General features: G+C 38.6%; 1 protein-coding gene across 3 annotated transcripts in view; it reads right to left on the minus strand.

Annotated features, from left to right (window-relative positions):
• Nucleotides 1–26126, minus strand: part of LOC113167307 (nucleolar protein 4-like) — a 109906-nt gene that overhangs the window by 29289 nt on the left and 54491 nt on the right. For all 3 annotated transcript variants that reach the window (XM_026367810.1, XM_026367809.1, XM_026367811.1), the window contains one exon: nt 22479–22632. In XM_026367810.1, coding sequence (XP_026223595.1) covers nt 22479–22632 — 154 coding nt within the window. The remainder of the gene's footprint in view (nt 1–22478; nt 22633–26126) is intronic.

Here is a 26126-nt window from a genome sequence, read left to right on the forward strand (position 1 = left end):
TTTGAAAGTGAGAAGGTGGAAATATTGGCAGACCAAAGTCTTTATGCTTATAAGCGGAAACATTTGCCTTTGGAGATGAATAAAGTTTATCTTGTGTTATCAAAGAAAACAAACTAGCAGAATGAATAAACAAGCACAGGACAGTGCATGGATTCTTCTCCTCTTTAGCTGGAGGACAACACAACAGTTTTCCACTTCACTTCAGTAAGTTAGCTTAGGCCCAGTGAAGGCTGTTTGTACTATGTGTTTATCTTGCATATCAGAGTTTTAATATAGTTGATTTATATATATGATTTGCAAATAATTGACATACTTTGTTTAGAAACAAGAGAGACATGCCTCAAATCTTTAACATTCTGTTAATATGTATTTTTATGTTTATTATAGAAAAGCAGAAAGCAGGGCTTTCCTTAGAGAAAGGACATTACTAGTAGACTAACAGTCAGACACAAAAAGCCTATTTACAGCCTCATGGTAAGAATGTAGAGAGAAAACAGAAGAGGAGTGAAAGAAAGACAGAGACTCAGAACGGAGGAACAGTAAACAAGAGAAGTGGAGAAATAATCACAAGCTGTGTAGTCCAATGTCTCCCTACCACTGAATCTGAATAACTGATAATAGTTAGAATACACATTTACTGTACTGTTCCTTTAATTATTTAAATGAGGCCTGTGGTTCTTAACTGTGCTGTCATATAGTCCCTGTGCCATTTTCTGCTGCGGAGTCAGACTGGAAAACAATTTTGTGGGTGTCAGAAAGTGAATTTGCATTTGTTCTGTTGTATGAGTACGCTGTTAATTCCTCCACACATGCCAATGGTTTGAGTTCAAGATGTCATATTCTTGTGTACCGATTTGCGTTGTAGCCCACATTTAGTGGTATCATGGTACAGTCAACATACATACTTCAATGGTGATGCTGTATCCAAGTTTATTAAATCCATGTTGCGCAGAGTGGCTTCCACACTGGCTTGCACAGTCTATAGGCACCTTTAGAGGAAACTTCAGAAACACTGGCACTTTTCAGCAAAGGCTTTATGCTTATAAGCACACTTAGACACACTTCAATCAATAATAAAGGTTGCTAAAATGTGACTGCTAAAAAGTAAATCAACGTAAACAACTAAGGTATCATTACGGTCTGGTCAAGATTGGACAAAGCAGGACTGTTTGCTGGTTGAAGAAATAAAAATTAAAGCACACAATAATGATCAAATTTATTTCAAATAGATTTGTAAAGATGAAGAGGAAAACAAGGTTAGGTTCAAATATCCCTTCACATAAAGGGAAAAATACCACAATAGCACCTTTTTAGAAGCAATGCAGGGACACATTCATTATGTCACTCATTATCACCATCAGAGTTAATCCTGCAGATGGCAATCGCAAGCTGAACAGATCAATCTCACTGTTTAATGAGATGTAATCCTCTCTGCCAATTCCCTCCTGTCAGTCACAGAAACTGAAACCACATGGAGACACACACAGGCTGTGACACATGAAAATCTTACTGCACACAATAATTTAGTATTTGGCAAATCAATGTGCAATTCAAAAATGCATTTTGCAATTGGCAATTTGATATAAAAAGGTGCCAATTCAATCCTAAATTTCTTTCATTTAGATGTTTTAAATAAAAGTTATCAGTAGCATTTCATATTGCCATGGATTTTTTGAACTCTTTATTCAAATGTGATAGCGAAACAGCATCACCAGCCTGATGCATTTTCATTAACTTGTCACCACGCCCTATGGTGGATTTGCATAGCACTTTTTTATATTGAATTGCCAATTGCAAAATGCATTTAGACATTCAATTTTTATTCCATGACCAAATTGCATATTGAATTGCCAGTTGACAAATTAATTGCCATTTAATTTATGATGCTGAAAAACTTCCATAATGCAGATTATCAGCTTATCTTTTGGCCAAAATTCAAGAAGTCAAAACTCTAACTAATTTGGAACAAGGCACAAAATTACCTAAATAAACATCATGCAAGGTCATAATCTCATTAAGTCATGAAATCGTGCTGAAACTGAGATTGAGGTGCCAAAATATGTAGACGAAACTAGGCTCAACATTTTACGTAACTTTTAATCTTCTTACTTTAAAGATCTAAACTCTGGCAAATTTTCAATTAACTCAGAAAACAGCACAATTCAAATGAAATCCAGCATACAAGTTACAAATGCTCACTCACAAAACACAAACACTTACAAATGTAGCCACCCTGTGGTTTTCTATCACAAAGCCACTGCTCCTACCTCTCTAGAGGTGGCAGTAGAATTAGCTACAGCACTACAGGTACCATAAATACAATTTAAACCAGATACTGCACCAAATGAACCTACCATACATCAGCTAAACTTGGAGCTTCTCTCTTTTCCAGCCTGTCCACTGTTGAAGTTCAACATTGAGCTACAAACTCACAATGCCTTCTAATGTCCTGAGGCATTTGGTCAGATGATTCTGAGACGCATTTCTTATAGCAATTGAGTCTTGAATTTCAAACTTCAGTAAGCCTCAAAATTCAAACCACCAACACCCTGAGCTAGTGAAAAAAAGACACTCAACAAACATTTATGACATTTTCGGAGTTTACTTTAGATGTTGGACCTGTCGATCATGGCCAGGATTACTATGCTATTACTATGTTTCTATGCTGACATAGGTGTGTTGCAGCTGATCAGTGTGTATAGTAAAGTTTTCATTTTGGATGTTTCGACCACCAGGTCATGGTGGTAAAGTGAAAAGGCACTGCCAGGATCAGGGCCATGAAGTGTACTGCCATGATACTGGGTCTTACTGATCAAAGCAATATGATTAGAAGAGGTGTGGCTTGGGATGTGTTTATGTCATAATTATGAGAGTAAAACCATGCAAGCTGGAGTTCTTTAGAAACATTACTCTATGACTTCTACTGTAGAATGCTGGTTCTTTTCAGTGTAGTTAGTTAAATATGTGCTATCACATAGCAAAACAAATTAAATATTGGATAATATCTCATCTCATCTCATTTGCAATCTCTGATTTGGCAGAGAGGCCATGTGTAAATTTGGCAGGACTGTGATTTCATAAATTGTTTATATCTCAGCAGACATTCACAGAATAGTTCTTGATTTAGGTTATCAGCAGACTTGACAGTGCTGATGTTTGTGTGTGCAAATTATATTGCTTTTGTTCCACTGCTTGAGGTAATCACTAAGAGAGAAATATTGATACAGGGTTCCTTTCTACAGCACAAACAAATGTCTTAATTGAAAGAAATCACAGTGAAAAAGTTCTTATTTAGACCTCTATAGGGGGAACTTTGTGTTGGTTTCAGTTTTACTTGGATAGTTGGAACAAGACTGTGTCGCTCAGCTGATAGTAGTAGAGTGGTGAGTGTCGGCAGCTTTGTTTTTCACATGCACACTTGTAAAAAGCCAATTAAAAACCTGGTTACATGTTTACATGGCAGAGTCATCAGACTTCTCTGGGAGAAATCCACCTGGGGAAATTTAGTTTTCTCTAAACCCTAACCCCAATCACAGTAACTAGGTTTCTTATTTACATGAAACTTAAGAAGTCAGCTTACTGGAAAAAGCTGACTGTAACCTGGTTATTTGAGTGCATGTAAAGTGACTGCACTGCACTGCACTGTACTGCACTGGTCTCAAGATGCTGCTGGTGTGTTCTTGGCTGGTCACTTTGAATAAAAGTGCAAATAAGTTAAATATAAATGTACATGTTCTGAACTGTCTGGGCAAGAACAGACAAAATAGGCAGAATGCATGTGACTAGCAGTGCACGTTCTGACATATTTAGGGTACATGGGACTGCATAAAAACACCCTTTCCTCACACAGCCTTCCCATTTCCTACTGCTTATCTAGTTCATGTTTCCTCTGCCCTCATCATCTGCCTTCTGGCTCTGCTCTTCATTTCTACTACTCATTTTTCCTACTCATTTTATCCACTTTCATTTACTCTCTCCTTTGCTCTACATCACTGTTCATTCTCAGCTCTGCCCTCCATCTGTTTCATTCTCATTTCCCACCTCTCCTCTACCCACTCTATCTTCGCTGATCTTTTTTTTTTAAACGTACAATTGTCCTCCTATTTCCCTTATTTCCTTAGCCATAAATTTAGCTTATGTACATGTAGGCTATTTGCATTTAATTCCTCCATGATCTCCCACTTATTAATGAGACTGTAGTCAGAGGCCATAATGGTCAAGACCCAGTTTACACACACTGCAGCAGGAAATCTGTGGTCACAGTTAAACAAAAACAGACCCTCTTTACTGTTAATACAACACATCCATTCATCTGTTATTAATTCCTATGGTGTTATAACAACCTTACTCTGCTTTTGCTTTTGTTTCCCAACATGAAGGACGCATATTAGAGAACAGCATTATTACCCTTTATATCTACATGATGTCTCCGTGCTTTCATATTCTGCCAATGTGTCTGGGTGTGCATGTTAAAGTCTCAAGATACAACTCATGACATTAGTGTTGTGCATCACTGTTATACCGTCTGTCTGTCCATCCCCATGCTCATACAGGCAGCAGTTTCAGTAAGGTAGTACTCATCCCATGTTTAAAGGCAATGCCACCAAATAATACCAACATTAAGTTAAGTATTAAGTTTTCTATTATTATATTTAATAGAATTAAATATTATATATTTCACTGATATTTTACATTACCAAAATAAAGCTGGACTAAGAAAACCAAAATAGGGAGTATAGTATATACTCCTTTCATACAACTATTACTAAGATCTGAACCTTACTTTACCTTCTTACATGACATAATCACTGTAAGATTGTCAGAAAACAACAGTCGTGTATGAGTGGACACTGCGTATCCTTAGTTTTGTATCTGGCAGAAACACATAAAGGCAGAACAGGTCAAAAATACCATATGAGCTTCTGTCTTAGTAAGTTAATTCACAGATATGTGGACAATACACACAACCTCCACTCTTGCACCTAAAGAAAGTGAGTGCTGACTCATGGTAAATTAGGTTTGCTCTGTACTTTGGGGTTAACCTCTCAAAAATCTATTTACCACATTTTTTACTGGAATTTTACATCCCACATTTCTGCAACTACAGAATGTTCACAATATGTCTTTAATAGCTAAAGTGGCAAACATTTCCTGCTTCCAGCTTCTCACATTTGATGATCTACTTTTCTTTGTCTTATTTGGTAGCAAACTGTATATTTTAAGGGTTTAGACAAATAAATATATTCAAAGCCTGCACCTTCTACTTAAAAAAAAAAAAATCAAGTCCTGTGTTTTATGTAATTACTTTATTATAATTTGATTTGGAAACTTTGAAGAAAACTACTGTCAGGGTAATCACTAATAAACGTAGTTGCAGCCATAATTTCCACTTCCTCATACCTGCACACTTTTGTTTTAGGAAACCTGTTGGTTTGCTTGCTTTAAGCTGGTTCAGTGTAGTTCTGGGTTACTAGGAACAGTCCTGTATGTGTCCCAAAATCACTGTGCAATGCTGGCAACACATATCACATGGCTTAGGCAGTGCCTATAAAAACTATTCACCCCCTTGGATGTTTTGTCCTTTTAGTGACATTATAAAATCAGTCATGGTCAATAAAAGTTGGTTACTTTGAAAAATACTTAATTAAAGTTAAAGTGAAAACAGGTTTCTACAAAGTTATGTCAATCAAACACAAATATATAAGGTGAAATCAGTGTTTGCATTAATGTTTAACCCCTTTAAAATGACTGACCTAATCCAACAGAGGTCCAGATATTTGGTCCTAGTAGTCCCACAATTATTGAAATAAAGGATCACCAGAGTGCAGTGAATGTGTCTCAAGTGATTGCAGTATAAAGAAACTTGTGTCTGGAAGGTCCAGTCACTGGTTATTCAGTATTCCTGGCTACCATTACACCATGAAGACAAAGAACACTCCCAGCAACTCGGAGAACAGGTCATTGAGAAGCATAAGTCAGGGGATGGATAGAAAAAAAACTCCAAGGCACTGAACATCCCCCGGAGTTCATTGAAATCCATCATCAAGAAATTTAAGAAATATGGCACATCTAAGTCTAAATCTGCCTAGAACAGGCCGTCCACACAACGTGAGTGACTGTGCAAGAAGGAGACTTGTGAGAGAGGCCACTAACACACTGATGACTACTCTGAGGGAGTTACAAGATTCAGCAACTGAGATAGGAGAGACTGTATGTACAGCTGTTGCCCGGGTTCTTCGCCAGTCTAAACTTCGACTAAAGGTAAAGGTGCATCTACTAAATACTGACCTGAAGGGGGTAAATATTAATGTAAACACTGATTTCACTTTACATATTTTTATTTAATTGACATTACTTTGTAGAGGTATTTTTCTGATTTTTTTTTTTGTCAAAGTCGCCAACTTTTATTGACCAGGATTGATTTAAAATGTCAATAAAAGGATGAAACATCTAAGGGGGTGAATACTTTTTATAGGCAATGTATAAGCCATTTGAATTGGCTCAACACTTCGAGTGGATTTTGTTCCCTCTGGTGAATCTAGTGAAGTATTATCTCCACAGACAACTGATTAAATCTGTCTAAAAGCAACTGCAAATTTTTCCATCAGTTTCTCTCTCTGAGCTTTCTGGGCCTCTATAGTGGCCAGGGGAAATGGGTAAAGAGAAATAATTCATAATTTATGCAGGTCTCCTGCTAAGATCACATGAAAATAAAAATTGTTGTCTTATACATTTGTGCTCTGTAATGTGACCGTTGTTGCGTTGTCCTGCTGACATACAAACCACTGTCCTGACAACATAATGGAGTTTGGAGCCAGTGCAGATTGGATGGCATGATGCTTTAGCAGTGCTTACACTCACATCTCACTTTCAGTGTGAATTCTCTGGTAGATGAAAAAAAAAAAAAGAATATTCATCCAGACTCCTTGGCACTGAATATGTCTTCAACTATGAATGCTTCTCGATAATTTCTCATTTTTTTGACTTCAGTGAATCAAAGATTTTTCTGACACTTCAATTTCTGTCAAAAATGTTTTGACTTCAGCTTCCCACGTCTTTGTAACATATCATAGTAACAGATTTCTGATGACATCTGTGAATTTTAGGCTTTTGATTAAACAAACCAGACATCTGAACAGCTTTCTCTGTTAAGTGGTAATGGACATTTTTTCCTATTCTTATTCCTAGTATACACTTAATGGAGAAAAAGATAAATTAGAAAAATAGTTTGCAGATCAGTTCAAAATATATAAAATTATTAGTTGAAGGCCTACACATCTTTTTCTATACAACCGCTATTCTCTTCAATGCCTCTCTTTCGTGCTAGTCATGTCTCTCCATCTATCCTTCCCACAACCCTTTTTCTGTTGTTCCTCATTCCTGTCACATTCCTTTACCATACTCCTCATTTAAAATTCCATCTGTCACTCACCTGTTCTCACACTTTCTCTTCCTTCTAGTCCATATCCTCCATCCACTGACTCCATCCTTTACATCTCTATCCTAACCTTAGCCCATCCTTTCCAGGCACTTGCTGCAGCGTGTGCATGTGTGTATTGTATCCTGCAGCTTGCGGCTGTGTCTGTGGCCTTGAGAAGTGAAAGACAATGCTGGGAGCCCCTCCCTCTCAGCCTACCTCCCACACACACACAGTACATGAATATTACAAAATACCACCAAGACCCAGACTATAGTGCTGCTTTCCTCTTCGACCTCACACGCTGCATCACTCCCACACACAAACATTCCCTCAATACCAACAACACAAACACAGAGACATACACACTGTTAGCTCCAGTTTATAAATGCCTCTGTATCACCCAAGCCAAGCCCTCCCCGTGTTCCTATATCTCCCACCCTCTCCCACGTGGAGTACTGCATCAACTCCTAACTCCCCCCAAGACCATGATACCTCAATGATTGTTAATGTAACCTTATCTCCTAAAGAGATCCAAATCAACTATTATGTTTCCTCAAGAGTCCAGTAAAAACTGTAAATTGTAGCCCAATATCTGGCCCCAATGGGCCTCTAGTGTCTTTGAAAAGTATCTATCTGTGAGCAAAATACAGTGTGGTGGACAGGAGTCAGCATAAGCTCTGGGCTCTGACTCATGACCAGCATTACATTCATACCATGCGAGCCACCAAGTAGACTAAATGTTGGGGGCCGATTGCTGTAGTTTTTATTCTATTTGTCTGGGGATTCAACTGATTGAAGCAAACTAGATAAACAATTCCCACGGGGGCACAGAACTTCATTTTATTTATATATATATATTTTAATGAGAAAAACTTGAACATTTTCTATGTCAAAGTGATACAGCTGCTTAGGTGTGAGGATTTCAGACAGTTGTTTGAACAGGGAAAAAAGACATCTGAAGCATCACCATGGAGTTCATTAACTTACAATTTAGACCCAATGATTAATGGAACATGATCACACTAATCCTATTTTCTCCAGCCTCACTTCCTGCCATGCCCATATTTGGTTTAAATATTGCTCTCTCACCTACAACTAATCACATCATCTGTTTCACCTGTGCATAGCCCTTCCCTTTATAAGCACGCCTGCTGTCCTCTTATATCTGCCGGACTGTGCCACTTCTTTTAAAGATACACTCCAGCCATCTGTACCCTGTTGCTTGAGATTCAGCTAACCTGTTGATGACCTGACCTGTCTGTTGACCACTGATTTCCTGCCTTAACCTAGTACTCATAAGTCTTTGCCTGATCTGACCTGTTTTCTGCCTTTTGGACTACCCCTTTTCTGATTGGGGATTTCGGATTTTGTCAGCCTTTCTGTGATTGAGTGACTATATTCAGAACCGACCTTGCTTGTTTCCAGATCTCTCTCAGTCTCTACTGTTCACAGTTCACTCTCCAGTCTTCACAGTTAACAATCCAGGACTCCATTACCCAGCATCCTCGCTCATTCATTGTCACTTCAAGACAATTCTGTACTTGAATTTCAGGAAAAAAGAATCAGCCGTGCCATCTGCCCAAGCCTGTTTTTGCTGTTGCCACCTCGCCTGGAGGAGAGCCAGAGTCACTCTACTTAAGACTGTTCCTATGAAAAATGATCAAATAAACATCCCTCCTCTGCTCCTGCATATCTTTCAGGTGAACGTGTATGGCTCTCCTCCTTAGACATTCCACTCGGAGTCCCCACAGAAAGCTCTCAGGTTCATCAGCCCATTTCCCATCACCAAGATATTCACCCGACTTTCCACCTCTCAGGGTGAAGTCAAAGGTCATGAGTGCACTCACATTAAAAAAAAAAAGATTAGTCATCATCTCTAATTCTAAATATATATATAATATTATCAAACCACCACTAACTTTACCAAATATGACGTTGTGTTGCTACAAGATCTTTCTGAGCAGTATATTTAATAGGTTAAACCATGTGTTGACGTTAGACGTAGTAGAAAAGATGAATCTGCTATGTTATGATGCAGTTTTTACTGTTATTGCCGTTATATAATGGTCTAAATGTTGAGCTTACAAACTATTGAAATCACATCATTCAGACTGATCAGTTTTTGAAATTATTTTACACAAGAATCTTGAAGGATTCAAAAATACAACTATCAACAAAATATATCAATATCAGCGTCAGGAATCAGAAAATCTATATATCATCACACTGTTCTCACCTAATAGAGTCACTCAGCAGAGAGTGAAGGAGAGGTTTCCTTGACAACCATGTAGAGGTTACAGAGTACATTGTACATTGTACAGAATAACATAAGACATTTTAAACTGTATTTTTTCTGGGTGAGAAGAAAAAACTTGGATATTTAACTGTAGTGGTGCTGGATGAATACTGCTCAATACAATGAAACACTTCACATCACACAGACCTTCATGGATTTTGTACACAGTGAAAAATCTGTAGAAGTATTGAGAATCTAGTCAAAGTAATTAATACAGTTCATTCAGAGTGATCTCAGTGTGTTTCTCACAGGAATAAAACAGAGTTTGAAAAAATGAAACAAGAGAGGAAATGTAGTTGCTTTTTTATACCACCTGCTTCTATGTATTTTAAGGTAGCAGACAATGTAAGTTCAATAGTCTGAGATCTCTAAGGGCAGGTTTGGGAGACATAGGGCTTTATTTACATTCACCCACCCACACAGACAGTATATGTCTCCATCTGCGGTCTAGAACCATATTTTGTTACACTTTATGACCTTGCTGTAAAACTTGACTAGCCATCACAACTCGCCTCAGGTCTTTATTAACTAGTTATGTCAAGCCTCTTTACGTCTCCCTCCCTGTCTATTTCATTTTTACAGCTGGGAGACAAACAAAAAAAAACTGTCTTGAAGGATTTAAAGCTGTAGATATGTAGCCTGCTCTCAAAATCTCATTATGTATTCATGAAGTTCACATAATAACTTCAAGTAAAAACACAAACATACAGTATCTTGTTCACATGGTAACAGTCATTTGCATTAATACAGTATTCAGAGAATTTCTACAGGTGGAGATTTGACTCCATTATCTGACACACCAACACTTTTTCCACCAATGAGAGCCCAATATTAGGTCAGGAGTAGCTGAGCTTGAATGAGTTAAATTAGTTTACCTTACTATATGACTATAACTGTTTTGTGTAACTAGCTAAGTTCATACACATGCGCCAGTTGACCTTTGAAAACTATAGAAACGATAATCTGCACACTTATCAGCATGAAAATCTACAGGCACTTTTTGAGGAATTCAAGAACTGTTTTTAAAGCCCCAACAGGAACATAATATTAGCACTTTAAAGTGTGATCACATTTACAAAAGCACCATCCATTACTTTTTGGCAAATTCTAGGAAATGCCACCTTAAAATGAAATGAAAGAGCATTGGTAAAATAAATACTACAGTGATTTATTAGATATTTACTTTTGAGTCTTCCACTATTGTGTACAACCATTAAATATCATGACATCTACTTAAAATGGCATGCAGGCCAGTCCAGTCACTGGTTAATCAGTATTCCTGGCTACCATAACACCATGAAGACAGAAGAACACTCCCAGCAGCTCAGAGAACATGTCATTGAAAAGCAAGTAAAGCAATAAAAGTTTCAAGGCACCGAACCCCGGAGTTCAGTGAAATCCACCATCAAGAAATGGAAGAAATATGGCACATCTAAGTCTAAATCTGCCTAGAACAGGCCAAACTGAGTGACAAGAAGGGGAGACTAGTGAGAGAGGCCACTAACACAGCGCACACCAAACACTGCACATCACTGTGAAACACAGTGGTGGCAGCATCATGTTGTGGGGATGCTTCTCAGCAGCCGGCCCTGGAAGGCTTGTTAAGGTAGAGGGTAAGGTGAATTCGGCAAAATATACGACAATTCTGCAGGACAATCTTATTCAGTCGGCAAGACAACTACGGCCTGGGAGGAGATTTCCCTACAATTATAAGTAAGACAGTGATCTGAAGCATACAGCAAAAGCTACACAGAAATGGTTTACTGACAATAACATATCATCTAATCATGACATCTAATTAAAATGGCATGCTGGCTCTCTGGTGTGTCTGTGTGTTTACAAAGTGAACACTAATTGTCAAAACCTCTCTCTCTCGTGTACATGTATGTCTGCATTGTGAACAGACATAAACATTGGCAACAGTGAAAAACAGTTTCAATATTATACCATTATTATTAGTAGTAGTAGTATTAGTAGTAGTACTTGTAATCTATGTATGTAATAAAAGCAATTAGATCATGTAATATATTGTTTAGATTTTTGTTTTAAAAACTTTTTTTTCCCCAGACATTTCAAAATAGCACATCTCAGAGCTATAATTAATTTTAATGAATATCTGTCCGAATATGACAATGAATTAATTTATGCTGCTTGTTTTGATCACTATTGGCAGCAATTACATTTGATAAGATATTTAGTTAGGTATATATATATTATAATATATGAAGAACTGTATTTAATTAGCAATCACATTGGGGTTAAACACATCTATTAAAGGGTGCAACAATACACCTATTGATGACATAAGAAGTTCTTGGTTTTATACCAGAAAATAGTTGGTGGCACTCTGAATTTCAAAATAGCACATCTCAAGAAAGAATTTCATTGCACAGGGAAACTCGTTTCCTCACTGTGCATATGACAATAAACACTTTGAATGTTTTAATCTTGACTCTTGAATCTTGAATCTTGAATCTGAAACCTGTTGTCCTGCCCAAAAGGTTGTTCTTAAGCTATCCAAAAGCAAAGAACTAGTTCAAAATTAAGCACTGGTTCCAAACCTGGCCTGGAACTGGTAAATGACAGACACAGACACATTTGCCTTCCTTGAATGGAATTGCATACTGTACCTTGTTCTAAAGGTGGAACAAGGTAGGACATCTTCTTTCCCTTATGATGAGAAAATAAGAGCAAACACAAGGGAAAGAAAAAAATGTCACCAACTCTGGCAGGATGATGGACTTGAATAGAGCATGTAACAGAGAGAGAATCTCAGACTAAAATATGTGTTTCTGTTAAAGGAAGTGGCTAACTCCAAAACTGAAGAACTTTACCAGAGCCAAGAGACTCTCGTCTCATTCATCAGTCACAATAAAACACAAAAAAGATGAAGAGGAGAACACAGTTGAGCAAAGAAAAGCAACCTATCAGACGCTGATGTGGAGGAGTGGAAGTACAGTGTGAACAAGAAATTGAAGAAAAGACGGCTGTAAGCAGAGGGGTTAGGAGAGTATAAACAAATATGCTAATAAGAGAAAGCTGAATTCCCTACAGCTCTGATTTAATCAGGGTGAAGAGCCACAACAGGAGACTCATTAAAAAATAATAATCTGTTTACTAATGTAAATGTTTTAAAGGTAAGAATAGGACTGCTAGGTCAGAGAAAGATGCTTATCAGAGTGTAAAATGATTTCAGGCAGGTTCAGCATAATTTCACTTGGACTGGACTGCTTGCTGTTCAACTACTTCATATATTGGATCATACACTATTATTGTTCTAATTGTTTTTACATTTGCAAAGAGATATCTTCATTTTAGATTCTTTTTTTATATATATATACACAATTGTCATGTATTTTCATATAACTGTCAAATGTCAAAAACAGCCCATCACAAGTCTTCAGAGCACAACTTGATGTTTTAACATTGTTCAAGTAAGAGTGTAGCATCCATATCAAAACTGATAATCAGCCATCAAGGTAAGGTTTTGTATTTCCCTCTCATTTACCTTAATTATGACTTTAGTCCTGATAGTACAAAAAATAAAGTTTTCCCTACAACTGAAAAATCAGGGTGTCAAAGCCTTTAAACTTGTACTTGGATGGCATGCAGACAGCAAAAACCTCCACAACTCAGCTGACACAACAGAGGTGCCTCAGCTACAGTACCACACTGAAGTGATTCTGATGGGTGAAGCCTTTTATATGAGCTCTACATTTTTTCCACTGTGACTGACAGCTGGTATGCTGTATGTCCCACAGAAAGTGGTCCATAAACCTGAGGCAAGGATAACAGACTGCAAAAGGTCAAAACTGACCAGGGAAGAAAATCGATTCTCTCATCTCTTTTCCAATTATGAGAAGTTGGCTGTTGGCAGATGGGAACTTCCTGGTGAACATGAATACAGCAGGTAACAGATTGTCACTGAAAATTACACTGTGTAGCACAGTTGACTCATGCTTGAGTCTGTATGTACAGAGCTGTATCCAGATAAAGTTGTTGGGACTAGGTTTACCTACTGATGCAGTTGACAGGAGGACAATATGTGTCAACCCTATTTCTTAAAAAAAAAACTGCCAGGTTACAACACATAACTTCTAATTTGACCAGAACAGAAGCTTCACAATAAATGTCCAACAAATGTGAAGCCTCCATTAATGCTGCCCTCACCTGCCAGCTGGGAGGAGCCGACACTAAATGATGACAATATGTGAACAAGTCGGGTGAAAAAAAAAAGCGGCTTGTTGTGGTTTAGAGTTTTACTTTGTCTTTTTTGCTTTCAACATTGTCAAAGTCTTTCTTTCTTTTGGTTTTGTGTTGTTACTTCCTACTTTGTTGTGCTTTAGCTTACTTTTTCCACCAATAATGGACTAATTTCTTTAGCACTGCTGAGACCCAGTTCTGGAACATGCCCTGGAACCTGTGTTAGAAATAGGATCATAGGGTAGAGTGGCGGCAATGAGATCCAGCTGTAGCAATGCTGCCATTCCACACCACTGCAAGACCCTGTTAAATATCGCCATTACAGATTTTCTTTGCTTTTTAATTTCTTAGTTTAAATGTTTTAATGAGGACATTTACAGCAGTATGTGTACCATATTAAAAGCGGACAACTGAAGCTGCTGACACTAACTTTGTAAAGTTATGTCTGTGGGCAGGCAATGTCTGAATAGTTGTAAGTCTCGGACAATGCATGCACAAAAGTCAGAAAAATTATCTGAATGTTTTAAGTTTTAAAGTTATTTGAGAAAAAAAAAAGTCTGATGGATTTACTATGTGTGCTGGATGATGGAATGCTATGTTAAGTAAAAGAGAACACTAGTGAAAGTACATTAACTGTCCTTGGGCTACAGTTTTAACCTTTAAAACTTAATTTTACACTTAAAATATAAAATAAAGGCAAACTTATGACAATGTAGAAATAGATTGTCCTGGTTTTTATCAAATTTGTGTACACCTTTTGTGTTTACAGATAAAGGAAAAAAGACACACATGCTAATAAGCAATAAGTAGTTTCAACAAGCTCCTTAGATGTTTTATTTGCACCCACATAGCAAAATGATAAATATGTACAATAACTTATGTAGGTCAAATGGGAATAGTTCTGACACATTTCCTATTGTTTCAAGTTCGCTCTCTGTCCTTAATGTTATCAGCTTGACGCCAGTTAGGTCTCACTATAGCTGTTCTACTGTGGGAGCTGTGGGAGAGATGGTCCCTCTAATGTGTATAGTATCAGTCTCTTTTTTTTATTGCACTGACTTAAAAGGGATTGTGTGGCGTGTGTGTGGTACTTTATGTTCTTGAGAAGGGGGTTGGCTGATAACCATAGGTACAAATGTCAGATTGGGAAATATTTTATTGAGCCAACCCTTGGTCATGCTCAACCCTCTAAACCATAAAACAATAACAGAACATATATGGACAATCCCAAGGTCTTGAAAACACCCCCAACCACATAAACACAATCTCTCTCTCTGTCTGTCTCTCTCTCACACACACATACAAACACACACAAGTTATCTTCAAGACACAGATAGCTTGACTCTTTCAGGTATAAGCTGGATGGGGGGGGGCTGTCTGCAGGGAAATGGAACATGAGGGATGTGGGGTTTGCAACATTCTGAAGGACACTGAAAAGGACATTCTCCTCATCTCACAGACAAATGTCTCTGATGCACATCTACTATGCCTGTTCTTTTAGAGTCTATTTTCTTTCTATTGCAGCCAATAAATCTAACCTCATGGAGCCATTCAACTTACTGATATATTCTGCTGAACACTGAACACCAACCACTTTCATTAATTCTGGAGGGAAAAAAAACTATGTCCAGTCACTGTATTTTAAGCTTCACAGCTCAAGTCATCTGCTACTGATGAGAAAGCTCAACAATCATTTCATTACTTGAACTAACAATGAGCACAGTAGTTTGTTGTAGCTGTGCATGTCCAGCAGCTGTAGTGATTATGACACAGAGGAGAGACCGGGGTCACATAGTATTTAGAACAACAAAGTTGTCATTGGTAGGAGAATAAGGGTAAACAAAACCCCACTTGATTTCCCCACAGAAGACTGACGTTTGAGTCCAGTGTGAAGTGCAGTGTAATTGTGCAGTATAAATGTCCTGTAAAATATACTGTTTTACAAACCCTAACCCCGAGTTGGTGTACCTAAACCTAAACAGTGTGTCGCAAAACTGAACCAAGTTGTTTTTGAGTTTCAAATTTACCAAACATGATCATTTTAAATTTGTGACTGGGTGATTGTATTGATTATAGGATGAGAAAAGCATGTTCCAGAAGACTCCATTATGGGGCCAGGGACCAACAGAGCATAATGTGGGTTCAGGCTGGAGGACTTGTGTGCTAATGGTGTAATGTTTAACATGTTAGCATGCTAGCATAATAGCATTTGCTAATTAGCACTGACAATAAAGCACAGCAGGGGCTAATGGGAAGGTTATTAGCTAAAACATGTTTAGTTTGAATTAACGCTTGGGTGGTTGAGAAAAATCACAATTGCTGCTGCAAACTGATGTCATGACTTTTCCACAAAATGCCATGCATCACACAACAAAGACTTGTTTGGTAAATTTTTGCTTTACATATTCAATCCACTGGTAAGAATCTGAAAAGCAGTGTCCATGCTGATTTAAAAGCTTATCTAGTTTAGTCAGACACTTGTGCAAAGCTTGTAGAGATTTCTCTCTCACAGCTCCAGACCTCATTACAGCAAGGCAGGAGGGTACCACACTCAGCTACAAGTCAACAGAATAATTACACTTACCAGAGCAAAACACACACACAAACACAAACACAAACACACGCATGCATTACAAGTAAAAACTACAACCTAAAAAACTAAAACCTAAGAAAAAAAAAAAAACTACTGTAAACATACCAAGGCAAAAGAGCAGCATGCACATGCCTACACACACAGACACACACACACACACACACACATATTTCGAAAGGTTGTACTCAATCACGGCTGGGGCTCACTTCCCTAAGCAAAACAAATTGTTAGGCTAGTTAGCAGCCCCACTCATCTGTGTGTGTTTGTGTGTAGCTGCTAAGGCATATAGAGGGTTTGTAATATTAATTGAATTATTTCTTATTTGACTTTGAGTCTTGTGGGGAGGATGTTAATAATTAAGTAGCTGCTGGACCCCACACAGTGGAGAGCATCCCTCCCCAACACAAACGCACAGTTTGCACACATAATGTGTAACTTAAAGAGAGAATATAAATATCCAGCCATTATCTACACCGCTTATCCTGTGGAGGGTCACAGAGGGGTTTGGAGCAAATCCCTGCTTACACGAGGTATAAGGCATGGTACACCCCGGCTGCTGTCACTCTTAACATTGCTTCCATCAAATTGCCCACTGGTCCTTCAGCCGGCTGACACCACAACAACCAATAACACTAGTACACACCTAAAGCGTGTGTACTAGTGTATGGGTGTGTGTGAGTGCAGTAGACCACACAGATGCTTTTGTAGGTTCCTTGCAGCAGTGTGTCACTTTGTGTTTAATGTGTTTTAAAAACCACACACATATTAAATTGAAATACCAATGAATTTAATATTAAGCCAAGTCATTAAGCTGGTGCCAAAATCAGCAGTCTGACAAAGACAATGAGACTTTAGTCCAAACCAGTCTTACAAGCTGCTTGAACATCTCTGTCGATGTGTATGCAACACTGAGTGACAAGAACAATCCAAGCATTTAATTAACGTGTTTACATGGTGTGAATTAATTTGGTCAAATGAATTAGTATGTACTGTATGTCATATCATCTTCACACATTTAGAATACAGTCTGGCCACAGAACGCCTGCACTGATGTAACAAATGTAATGCTCTTTGTCCTTGGTATTTATGTCAGGTCAATGTGCTCACATTAGAGAAATTTTTTTTGCTTTCGGTTTAATGTTCAGTTAAAAGTATGGTCCATGATTGTAATCCATTATGCATTTTGCCATATTTAGCAACATTGCTTCATACAGTGTTTGCTTATGGACCTCTGTCTACTCCAATAGGTGGTGTTATTGTTGTGGCTGATAAATGTGTATATAGTATACACACACATTCATATGCATGTATGTGTGAGTATAACAGAGGGATGATGATGAGTATCTACTGTAAGAGGAGAAGATTTAAGGGGCAGCATGGATGAAAAGATAAACAGTACAATTCTCTATAAACTACCGCAAAATGATCTTCAGAGATCTGTATCTGATCTGTACACTCGTTCAGAATACACAGACTCAAAGCTAACATCTTACATAAGGGATGGATTGAAACAAAAGAAGAGTTAGGATTTAGGAGACACAGCAGAAGAGTCCACTATGACCCAGTGTTTCTCTTTTTTTCTACTTCACTGAGGAAAAAGTAAGAGAGACCTATATAATACACTGCCTATCAAAAAAAAAAAGTCATACGCATTTACCGCATCTAGCGTTGATTATGGCACAAATTCGCCATGGCTTCATTTTGATAAGCTTTCAATAAGAATGATTTATTTTAGATGCTTTCTTTGTTTGATACATGCCAATAATTTGGTCCTTCTAAATAAATTTAGAACCTTTGCTTAGTGAAATCCAAGTGGTGACTTATTTGGACGGGCAGTGTAATATATCAGTAGTCACACACAATGTCAAGCTCAGTATGTCAGCAAATCAATGTATTAGACCATCTCCCACCATTTTGTTCTATGTATGCACACGTCTCCTCTGCCTCTTTCCCTCTTCTCTCCTTCTTCCATGACATCATCTTTGTCCTCCTTCTCATCCCTTCTTTATTCCACTTCCACTCTTCTCCCTCCTCTCCAGCCTACACATTCACTTCAGTTTATCCCCTGTGGTGAGGACCTGTAATGTCATCCTTATCTTCTTACAAGCCCTCTTTATCACTAACCCCTTTCTAGAGAACAAGAGGCTCCAGGAAAGGAGGCCTGGCACTCTGCTGTGCTGTACAACAGACAGCCGGGTTAGGTCAGTAGCATAGAGGGGCTCTTGTGAGAGGATGCTTGCTGGACTGAAAGGCAGTGCAGGGGCCACTTCTAAAGAGCATGACCCCCGAAGAGATAAGGAGAGTGCACACTTCCACACACTTCCACACATATGCCCACGCACATGCACCCCTCCCAGAAAAGCTACAGGATATAAGCGTCATCACGAGTCTATTGCAAGTGCGAAATTATCTGGTGACCCAGCTAGCCTCGCAACCAGTACAGGTTCTGTCTAAGGCTGGATCCTGTAGTATTAGCTGAATAAATTCACAATGACAGCTTGAGTCAAGGTTAGCTATGCTGCAGTGCACTGTGTTGCCACTAGCAGTTCATGCTGCAGCTGAAAAACAAATCTTCACAACAGAAGGCTTTCAGGAATGAAGAAAGTAATTCTCATGGTCCTAGTAGTGTTTCGGTGATGGACTGTGTGAACATTCAAGGACAAGAGGGGTGACAGAACTGCTTCAACATCCAAATATAAACAATATAAAACATTTCAAGAAGATTTAAGTCTTCTGCCTAACTTCTTCTGAGCCACGTTTTACAGTATTAAATAGAGGTAGACATCTCTGTTATCTGGAAAAACTGATAATGTGAAATGACACCGAGGTAAAATAAGAAAAATATTCAACTTAGCTGCAAAACTGTGGCCAGCATTATACTATGCTATGACAAACAGAAACTAATATAATTTGGGGTTTTTCACAGTAAAAGCTATATTCCTAGGTTATGTAAATCTTGAGTATGATACTAGAAAGTACTGCAGTATTCAAAGCTCAGTGTACATTAATGCTGTACTACATACAGTAGGCCTACTACGTCCTAAGCCCAGACAGAGATATTATAGTGACATTATAGAGGACCTAAAAGGATCAACCATAAACTGTGTTCAGTATTTGTGATTCAGAAGACATGCTGTACCTTTGGTAATATCTAAACTTCGTAAACAGAATTACACTTAATTCAATATGATGGTTTCTGCATGACAAAAAACAAAGCTGCTTTGAGATAGCAAACATGTTCCCACCTTCACATAGTTTCAAAAGTAGTAGAAAGGATAAAGGTAACTAATGCACATACTACATGAAATTTGTGAGACTTCAGCAATTTTTAACCATATCCAGATATATGTGTGTTAAAATAAGCATCCTCACAAAGGGCTGTGACCCACCAAATCAAAATCAAAGAACTAGAGCGGACCAGGCTAGCTGCTGCCTCATGCTGGCTTTGTCTGGGCTTAAAAAGTAGCACTAGGGAATAACTCTCTATACTGGTAGTTGGTATTCAATAATCACAAAGGAAAAGCAGACGAAGACTGATAACTGCAAATATATAAACTGTAAACAAAGCAGCACTTGGCAGCTTTTCCTTCTTATTCTCACACAATACTCAAATATGTCTGATAAGAAGTTGAAAATGTCACTGCAGTCAGTATCTCCTCCTGTGCATTGACTGGCTAAGCTAACCAGCCAATCAGATCCCTCTCATCGACGGGCCACTGTGCAGATGCATCATGCTGAATGAACATAAAAAAAAAAAAGAAAGAAAAAAAATCCCAATTAAAAGTTTCATTGTGTGAGACATTGCCTTGCTTAGGGACATCTGAGGGTTGGATTTTCATGGAAACTCCAGTAAAATTATAGTCAGACAAATGCTCACCAGTCAGCAAGGCCACTAGATGCTTTATATAAGTTATATACTGATTTCACTGCACTCATCAGGTTGGCAACCAGACACAGGTATCAAAGCAGCAGTCTGGCCATCATACAGTAAGAGCTTTTCACTCCAGCTGTCACTGTTAGGAAGAAAAGCAAGGTGGTGGTCAGAAGCTCTTAAAAGTGATTTACTTGCTGGTTCTGAGCTGGACATGGGTGTATGGGTGTGGGTGTGTGTGTGTGTGTGTGTGTGTGTGTGTGTGTGTGTGTGTGTGTGTGTGTGTGTGCGTGTGCGTGTGTGTACCATCTGCTGTGCTGAAATAAGCTGCCTACTCCAGTTAAATGCCCTGACAGCTTGCTGGTTGGGAAAACACCCACCTGATATTAACTCTGGGAGCCAGATCAACCGCAAGCTCTTTGGCTGTGCGTTCAAACTGAGGCAGCTGCCACCACTGAGTTCTTCACAGCGCTGAGAGTTTAGTGGGCTTTTAGCACAGAGAGAACCCAGCAATAAATGACAGATTTTTTTTTATTTCAGCTTTCACTTTAGAGATCTTTGCATTTCAAACAAGTTTCATAGCAACAGCAGAAGTTGTGACCAGCACTGCTCTCAGACGCCTATTCACAGCTCAAGGAGAGGAGGGAACAGAATGATAGAAATTGCAAAGCTCTATTAAAATCAAATGAAATTGGAAAACAAAGAGTTCTTGCACTCATTTAAATAAATGATAATAAAACTATGTTTTGTGATGTCGACACACAGGAGCTAGTGTTTTAATGACAGCAAATACAGCAAATGGAAAGCAAATACCAACAAAACAACAAGGTGAGGTTTTTCACAGGGTTGGGGTTCTCTCAAGGACATGTTTTCATTTTCCCAAGCAGTCGGTAGAGCCTTGTTTTAGTTTTCACAAATCCACAAACACGTTTCCGTTTTCTAGACTCCAGAGAACCCTCAAAGTTTTCCATTTTCTATATTATTGATCATTATTGATCAGCTTCCGGGCAATCTGCCAGAATAAACCTGAACCCAGCCTAAATGTTTAACATGTTACCAAAGCTGCTGTGTTGGCCACCAATCTGTATCCATGGACTGAAGTCTAATTGAGCAGGAAAGCTCTTCAACTGTCTCAGCCACTCTGAGTGTTGTGGCATTTGGACGCCTACAACCCTCCTCTGGCTTCTATATAAGGTGTAGGGAACATAGTGACCTTTTAATGACAAGGCCTTATACACTCTTCCACCTACTGTAGTCTCACACACACACAAAGAGCTCACTCCCTCCAGCTGCTCTCCTCTGCCCCTCCATCTTCCCATGATGCCATTCTCTCCAACCACCTCATCTCATGCCAGTTCCTTTCTTTCACCTTTTCTAGCTCTCCAACTCCCCACGCCCTGCTTCACCACTCCCTCTCCTTCCGATTTCCTTCTAAAGCTTATTCATATGGTTTAACCAGTGAGTCCTTGTCTATCATGAAGCCTTTAAAAAGCCTCTCAAAATTAAAAAAGAAGATATTGTTCCCTCCCTCCCTCCCTATTGCTGACCTCCAGGAGCTGTATTAAGTAGCTGTATCATATTAAGTAGGATACAGCTGTTATTTCAATGTGTTGTATAAATATTTAATGAACCTTAGAGCAGGTAAATCAGCACTGGGTTGAACTTAGCATCAGCACATACCAAATTAAATGGTTCCGATCAGAATCAGGGTGAAAAACAATTCCCTCTGTTCACCATCAATTGTCACATTAAAGTCCCATAATGACAAAAGGTGAGGTCATTAATGCAGTCAAGCAGATTTTCTGTTCAAATCAGACCCACTGACTCATGACCTTTAATATTTTGTTGATGATAATCTCCATGGTTTTGGTCTAATTAGTTTACAGTAATTATACATCAAAATAAGACACTGTTACTATGCAACTTGTATAACTACTTATTCTTCATTTGTAACATACTTAGTTATGTGACTTCAGGTTTCTGAATCATTTTGTAATCTCCACTGAAACAAAACAAGGTTGATCTTCTCTGCAGCTGCAGAGAAGCCATATGACAATAAGAGCAGATAAAACTGACACTTTTTCCTGCTCCTTACCATCGTCCTCCTTGCTGTGTGTGTTCTGAGGACTGTGGCGCATCCTGTCTCCTCGGCTTGGCGGGCTCAGGTCAGATGCTGCTCCCAGATCAGCTGCTAGCCATGTGGGCTCGCTCATCTCTGCCTCCTCCTCGCTGCTTAGTGAACTCTCATCCTGAAGACAAAACAAGAGACAGACCATATTTCTATACTTCTGAATGTGTTCGTCACATGCACATCACAGTAAAGCACTAATCAAACTGTATTAGTAGAGTATTACAGCTGCTAATTTTTTCCTGGCAATTGATCCACAGTTTAATGCAGCACTGAGGTGGATGCAGCACAACCACCATCACTAAACCACTTTCCTGAGAGCCACTGGATGACAACAAATATAATTCTTCAAGATTCAAAAGAAGAGCAGAAGTCCAGAGAAAAAATGAACTGCATCCTGTGGTCTAATTATTTTACAGTAACTGCAGCTCACCACATTTTATATTGTAGTGTTGTTTCAGTTTAAAGTCTAAATAATAATCAGCTATCAGCGATATGCTTCACCTCCTGCCTTCTTCAGCTTACTACCCAGGTAACCAGGTGAACAACAGGAGCAATCAATTAGATGCATCATTCCTGTCAGCTTTAACGCTCTGTATAATGCATTTACATTAACATTCAGTCATTTGACAGACGCTTTTATCCAAAGCAACTTACAAGTGAGATACAAGGTACAAGGGAAATGCCCATGGTGGTTGAACTGGTAATGGCCACATTCAAACCCAGGTCTCCCACATGGAGAGCAGCAATCTTACCACTACACTATCCAGCCTTGCAGTAAACTACTGTCAAAATGCATAGATATCTTGGTGTGGAGTGTGTACAGATAGTGACAGAGCAAGTGTTGAAAGTCAAGGTTTTTCCTTGAGTGTAGCACAGAAACACTTTGAGGTCAGTATGTCAGGCAGTAGATGCGCAAATAACAATTTCTAAAAAGGGGGGGTGGGGTGGGACTGAATCCCTATACACAATGCGTATAGTAAACACATTGTGTCTGTAAATATGCCTTCTGTGTAACTCCACCTACAGTCAGATAAGCCACCTTCTCATAAATGAAACAGTGTTAAGCCACTGTTTAAGCCATATTTAATGCCTTTATTTAATGCTGCAGCCACAGCAGCTGTGAAGCCAGTTTAGCCCAAACATCAAGAGAAAACCAGAAACACAAGCAGAGAGACGGCAGGTAGTGGAGTCAAACACAACATGCCAACTGCTGTAGCACCTGCAGGCCTCGCTAACAGGAACAATGCGCTGAGAGGTTTTTCCTCCAAAGCCTCTCTCTTTTCCCAACTCAAAGAAGAGCAAAATGATTTAAATGAAAAAGGCAACACTCTCTGTGGGAAACAAGATGTTTGTTAGTGAGGGGCTACCAGAAGCTGAGCGTTCAGATCAAAAAAGTCAAGCTTTGGTGAAGAGTTAATCACTGTTAGAGCAGCCAGTGACTGGCACAAAAACAGGTATTTCTCATGCTGTATGTGAAATGTGTGGCAGACCTGCATTTAAACACATGGAGTAAATTATAGAGGAATTGGAAAGATGTCTTCAGACAAAATTGACATAGTGGTCTACCCATGGATCTGATGGAGTTTGAGTGGATTGTTCGGGGAGATTAGAATAAACTGACTGGACCCAGGTTTGGCCATAAGCCAAAAGGACTAAAAGCTGTATCACCTGCCAAAATGGTTCTACAAAGTACTGAATTACGTCTGAATATCTTTGGAAAGCAGAGATTTCTTTTTTGATTTTTGAGAAATTTGCATCAGATCATTTTGGCTAATTCATGTTTGACTGAGAAGCAGAGTGGTGTGCACTGTAAACTGTCAAAAGCTGGACAGATACAGTCATTTGATTTGTAAGGCATTATATATCTATATATACAGTAATAGAAAAAATAAAACTATAATGTTTATTTAAGTATTGAACAACTTTCACAGCAACTGTATCTCTACTAATGCAGCGTTGGGGAATGTGGAAGAAGAGTCTGGTCGGAAGATAGATCTGGGTTAAACCTATAAATAAGGAAATTTTTGGAAAGATGCAGAAACATAGAAAAGACAGACATGTAAGTGCATGCTGATGGTATGTGTTCTTCTGATTTTGTAGCTTCACACACTTACTAGTACTTTAACTACACCTCACTCCATCCTGAGCAATGGACAAATGTCTGAGACAGAATCGTCAACAGTTTTTAAACTGAGAAGAGAACAACCTTTACACACAGGCTGAATAAAAAATCCAGTTCTTTATACAACATCTCAGCTGAGATTTAGTTTGAATTTAACTGAAAACACAGAGAATAAAAAGACAACTCCAATTAAAAAAGTATTTTCTGGTAGATATATGTCTAATATTTACAGTTTTATCTAATGTTTTATAACATGAGTGACATCCAGTAACTGTACATAAAGCTGACTGTACATAAAGTTATACTTGAAGACTTACGTTACATTAAACTTAGGATTTTTGAGTTTTTAAATTGGGTGTAAACCACTACTAGTTGTGGGTGAGATGCAGTTTTAATTATATAAAGGTAATGTGTTAGGTTGTTCTTTGTATCAGCAGAAAACCTTGATCTGCAAATCATTTTTACGTTTATATTCATACACACATACACCACAACTGGCTCCTGACCCATATCTGTCTATTAAAGAGGTTTCTCAAACAATCAGTCTCAGTGCTCGTCACACTGGATTAGACTCCTCACTGCGCAGTATGTCTACACACGCTCACATTGACTAGAAGCATGTATGTACTGTACATCTACAAACAATCCTGCCACATCTGAAGACATGCACTGCCACACACAAAAGTGAATTTTAAGTGTCTAGAGCATATGTGTCAAACTCACGGCCCGCGAGATCATTTCTATATTATTGTTTTTAATGACCCGGTGATATGAAGCGCTGGTAACACAATAAACTACAGATCACATAATGCAGCGCTTCAGCTGCCTTGCCGAACACATTCTGCATTAATCAAGTTTAGCTTATGATGCTTCAAGTTATTATGAAGCTAGTCCTCATGATGCCAAGTAATGTTGAACCATATCGTTACAACGGTGTTCACAAATACGCACTTTGCTGATAAACTGAGTTCTCAAGGAGCTTTGGTGACTTTGACGAACAAGAAAAGAATGTTACCATCTATGTGGAAACTTCACCTGTGCAGATTCAGATAGAGCTGATTGAGCTGCAGTTTAATGACTGAAGGTAAAGTAGGACACTGCAGGACCTGCACAGTTTATTCACTCCATTCCCGTAGAAATGTCTCAGCTCCGTCCACATGAGGCTCGAACCTTGTTTATGTTTGGTAGCACAAATCTTAGTGAGAAGCTCTTCTCAGTGATGAAGACTAAAAAAACAGCCCACAGGAGTCGTCTCACTGGTGAGAACCTACAGTCCATCCTGAGAATCTCCACAACACAGAACCTCACACCAAATATAAACGAACTTGTTGACAAAAAAAAGATGCAGTTCTGATAAAATGACTGAAGAGCAAAGACTGAATGATTTGATTTGTTATTGCTGAAAAGCACAACTTTTATTTATATTTCCAGGTTTTGTTATTCAGCATGTTCATATTTTGAATTTGTATAATTTTGACAGGATATATTTT

This window comes from Anabas testudineus, chromosome 7 (assembly GCF_900324465.2).
Source record: "Anabas testudineus chromosome 7, fAnaTes1.2, whole genome shotgun sequence".
Taxonomy (NCBI): Eukaryota; Metazoa; Chordata; class Actinopteri; order Anabantiformes; family Anabantidae; genus Anabas; species Anabas testudineus.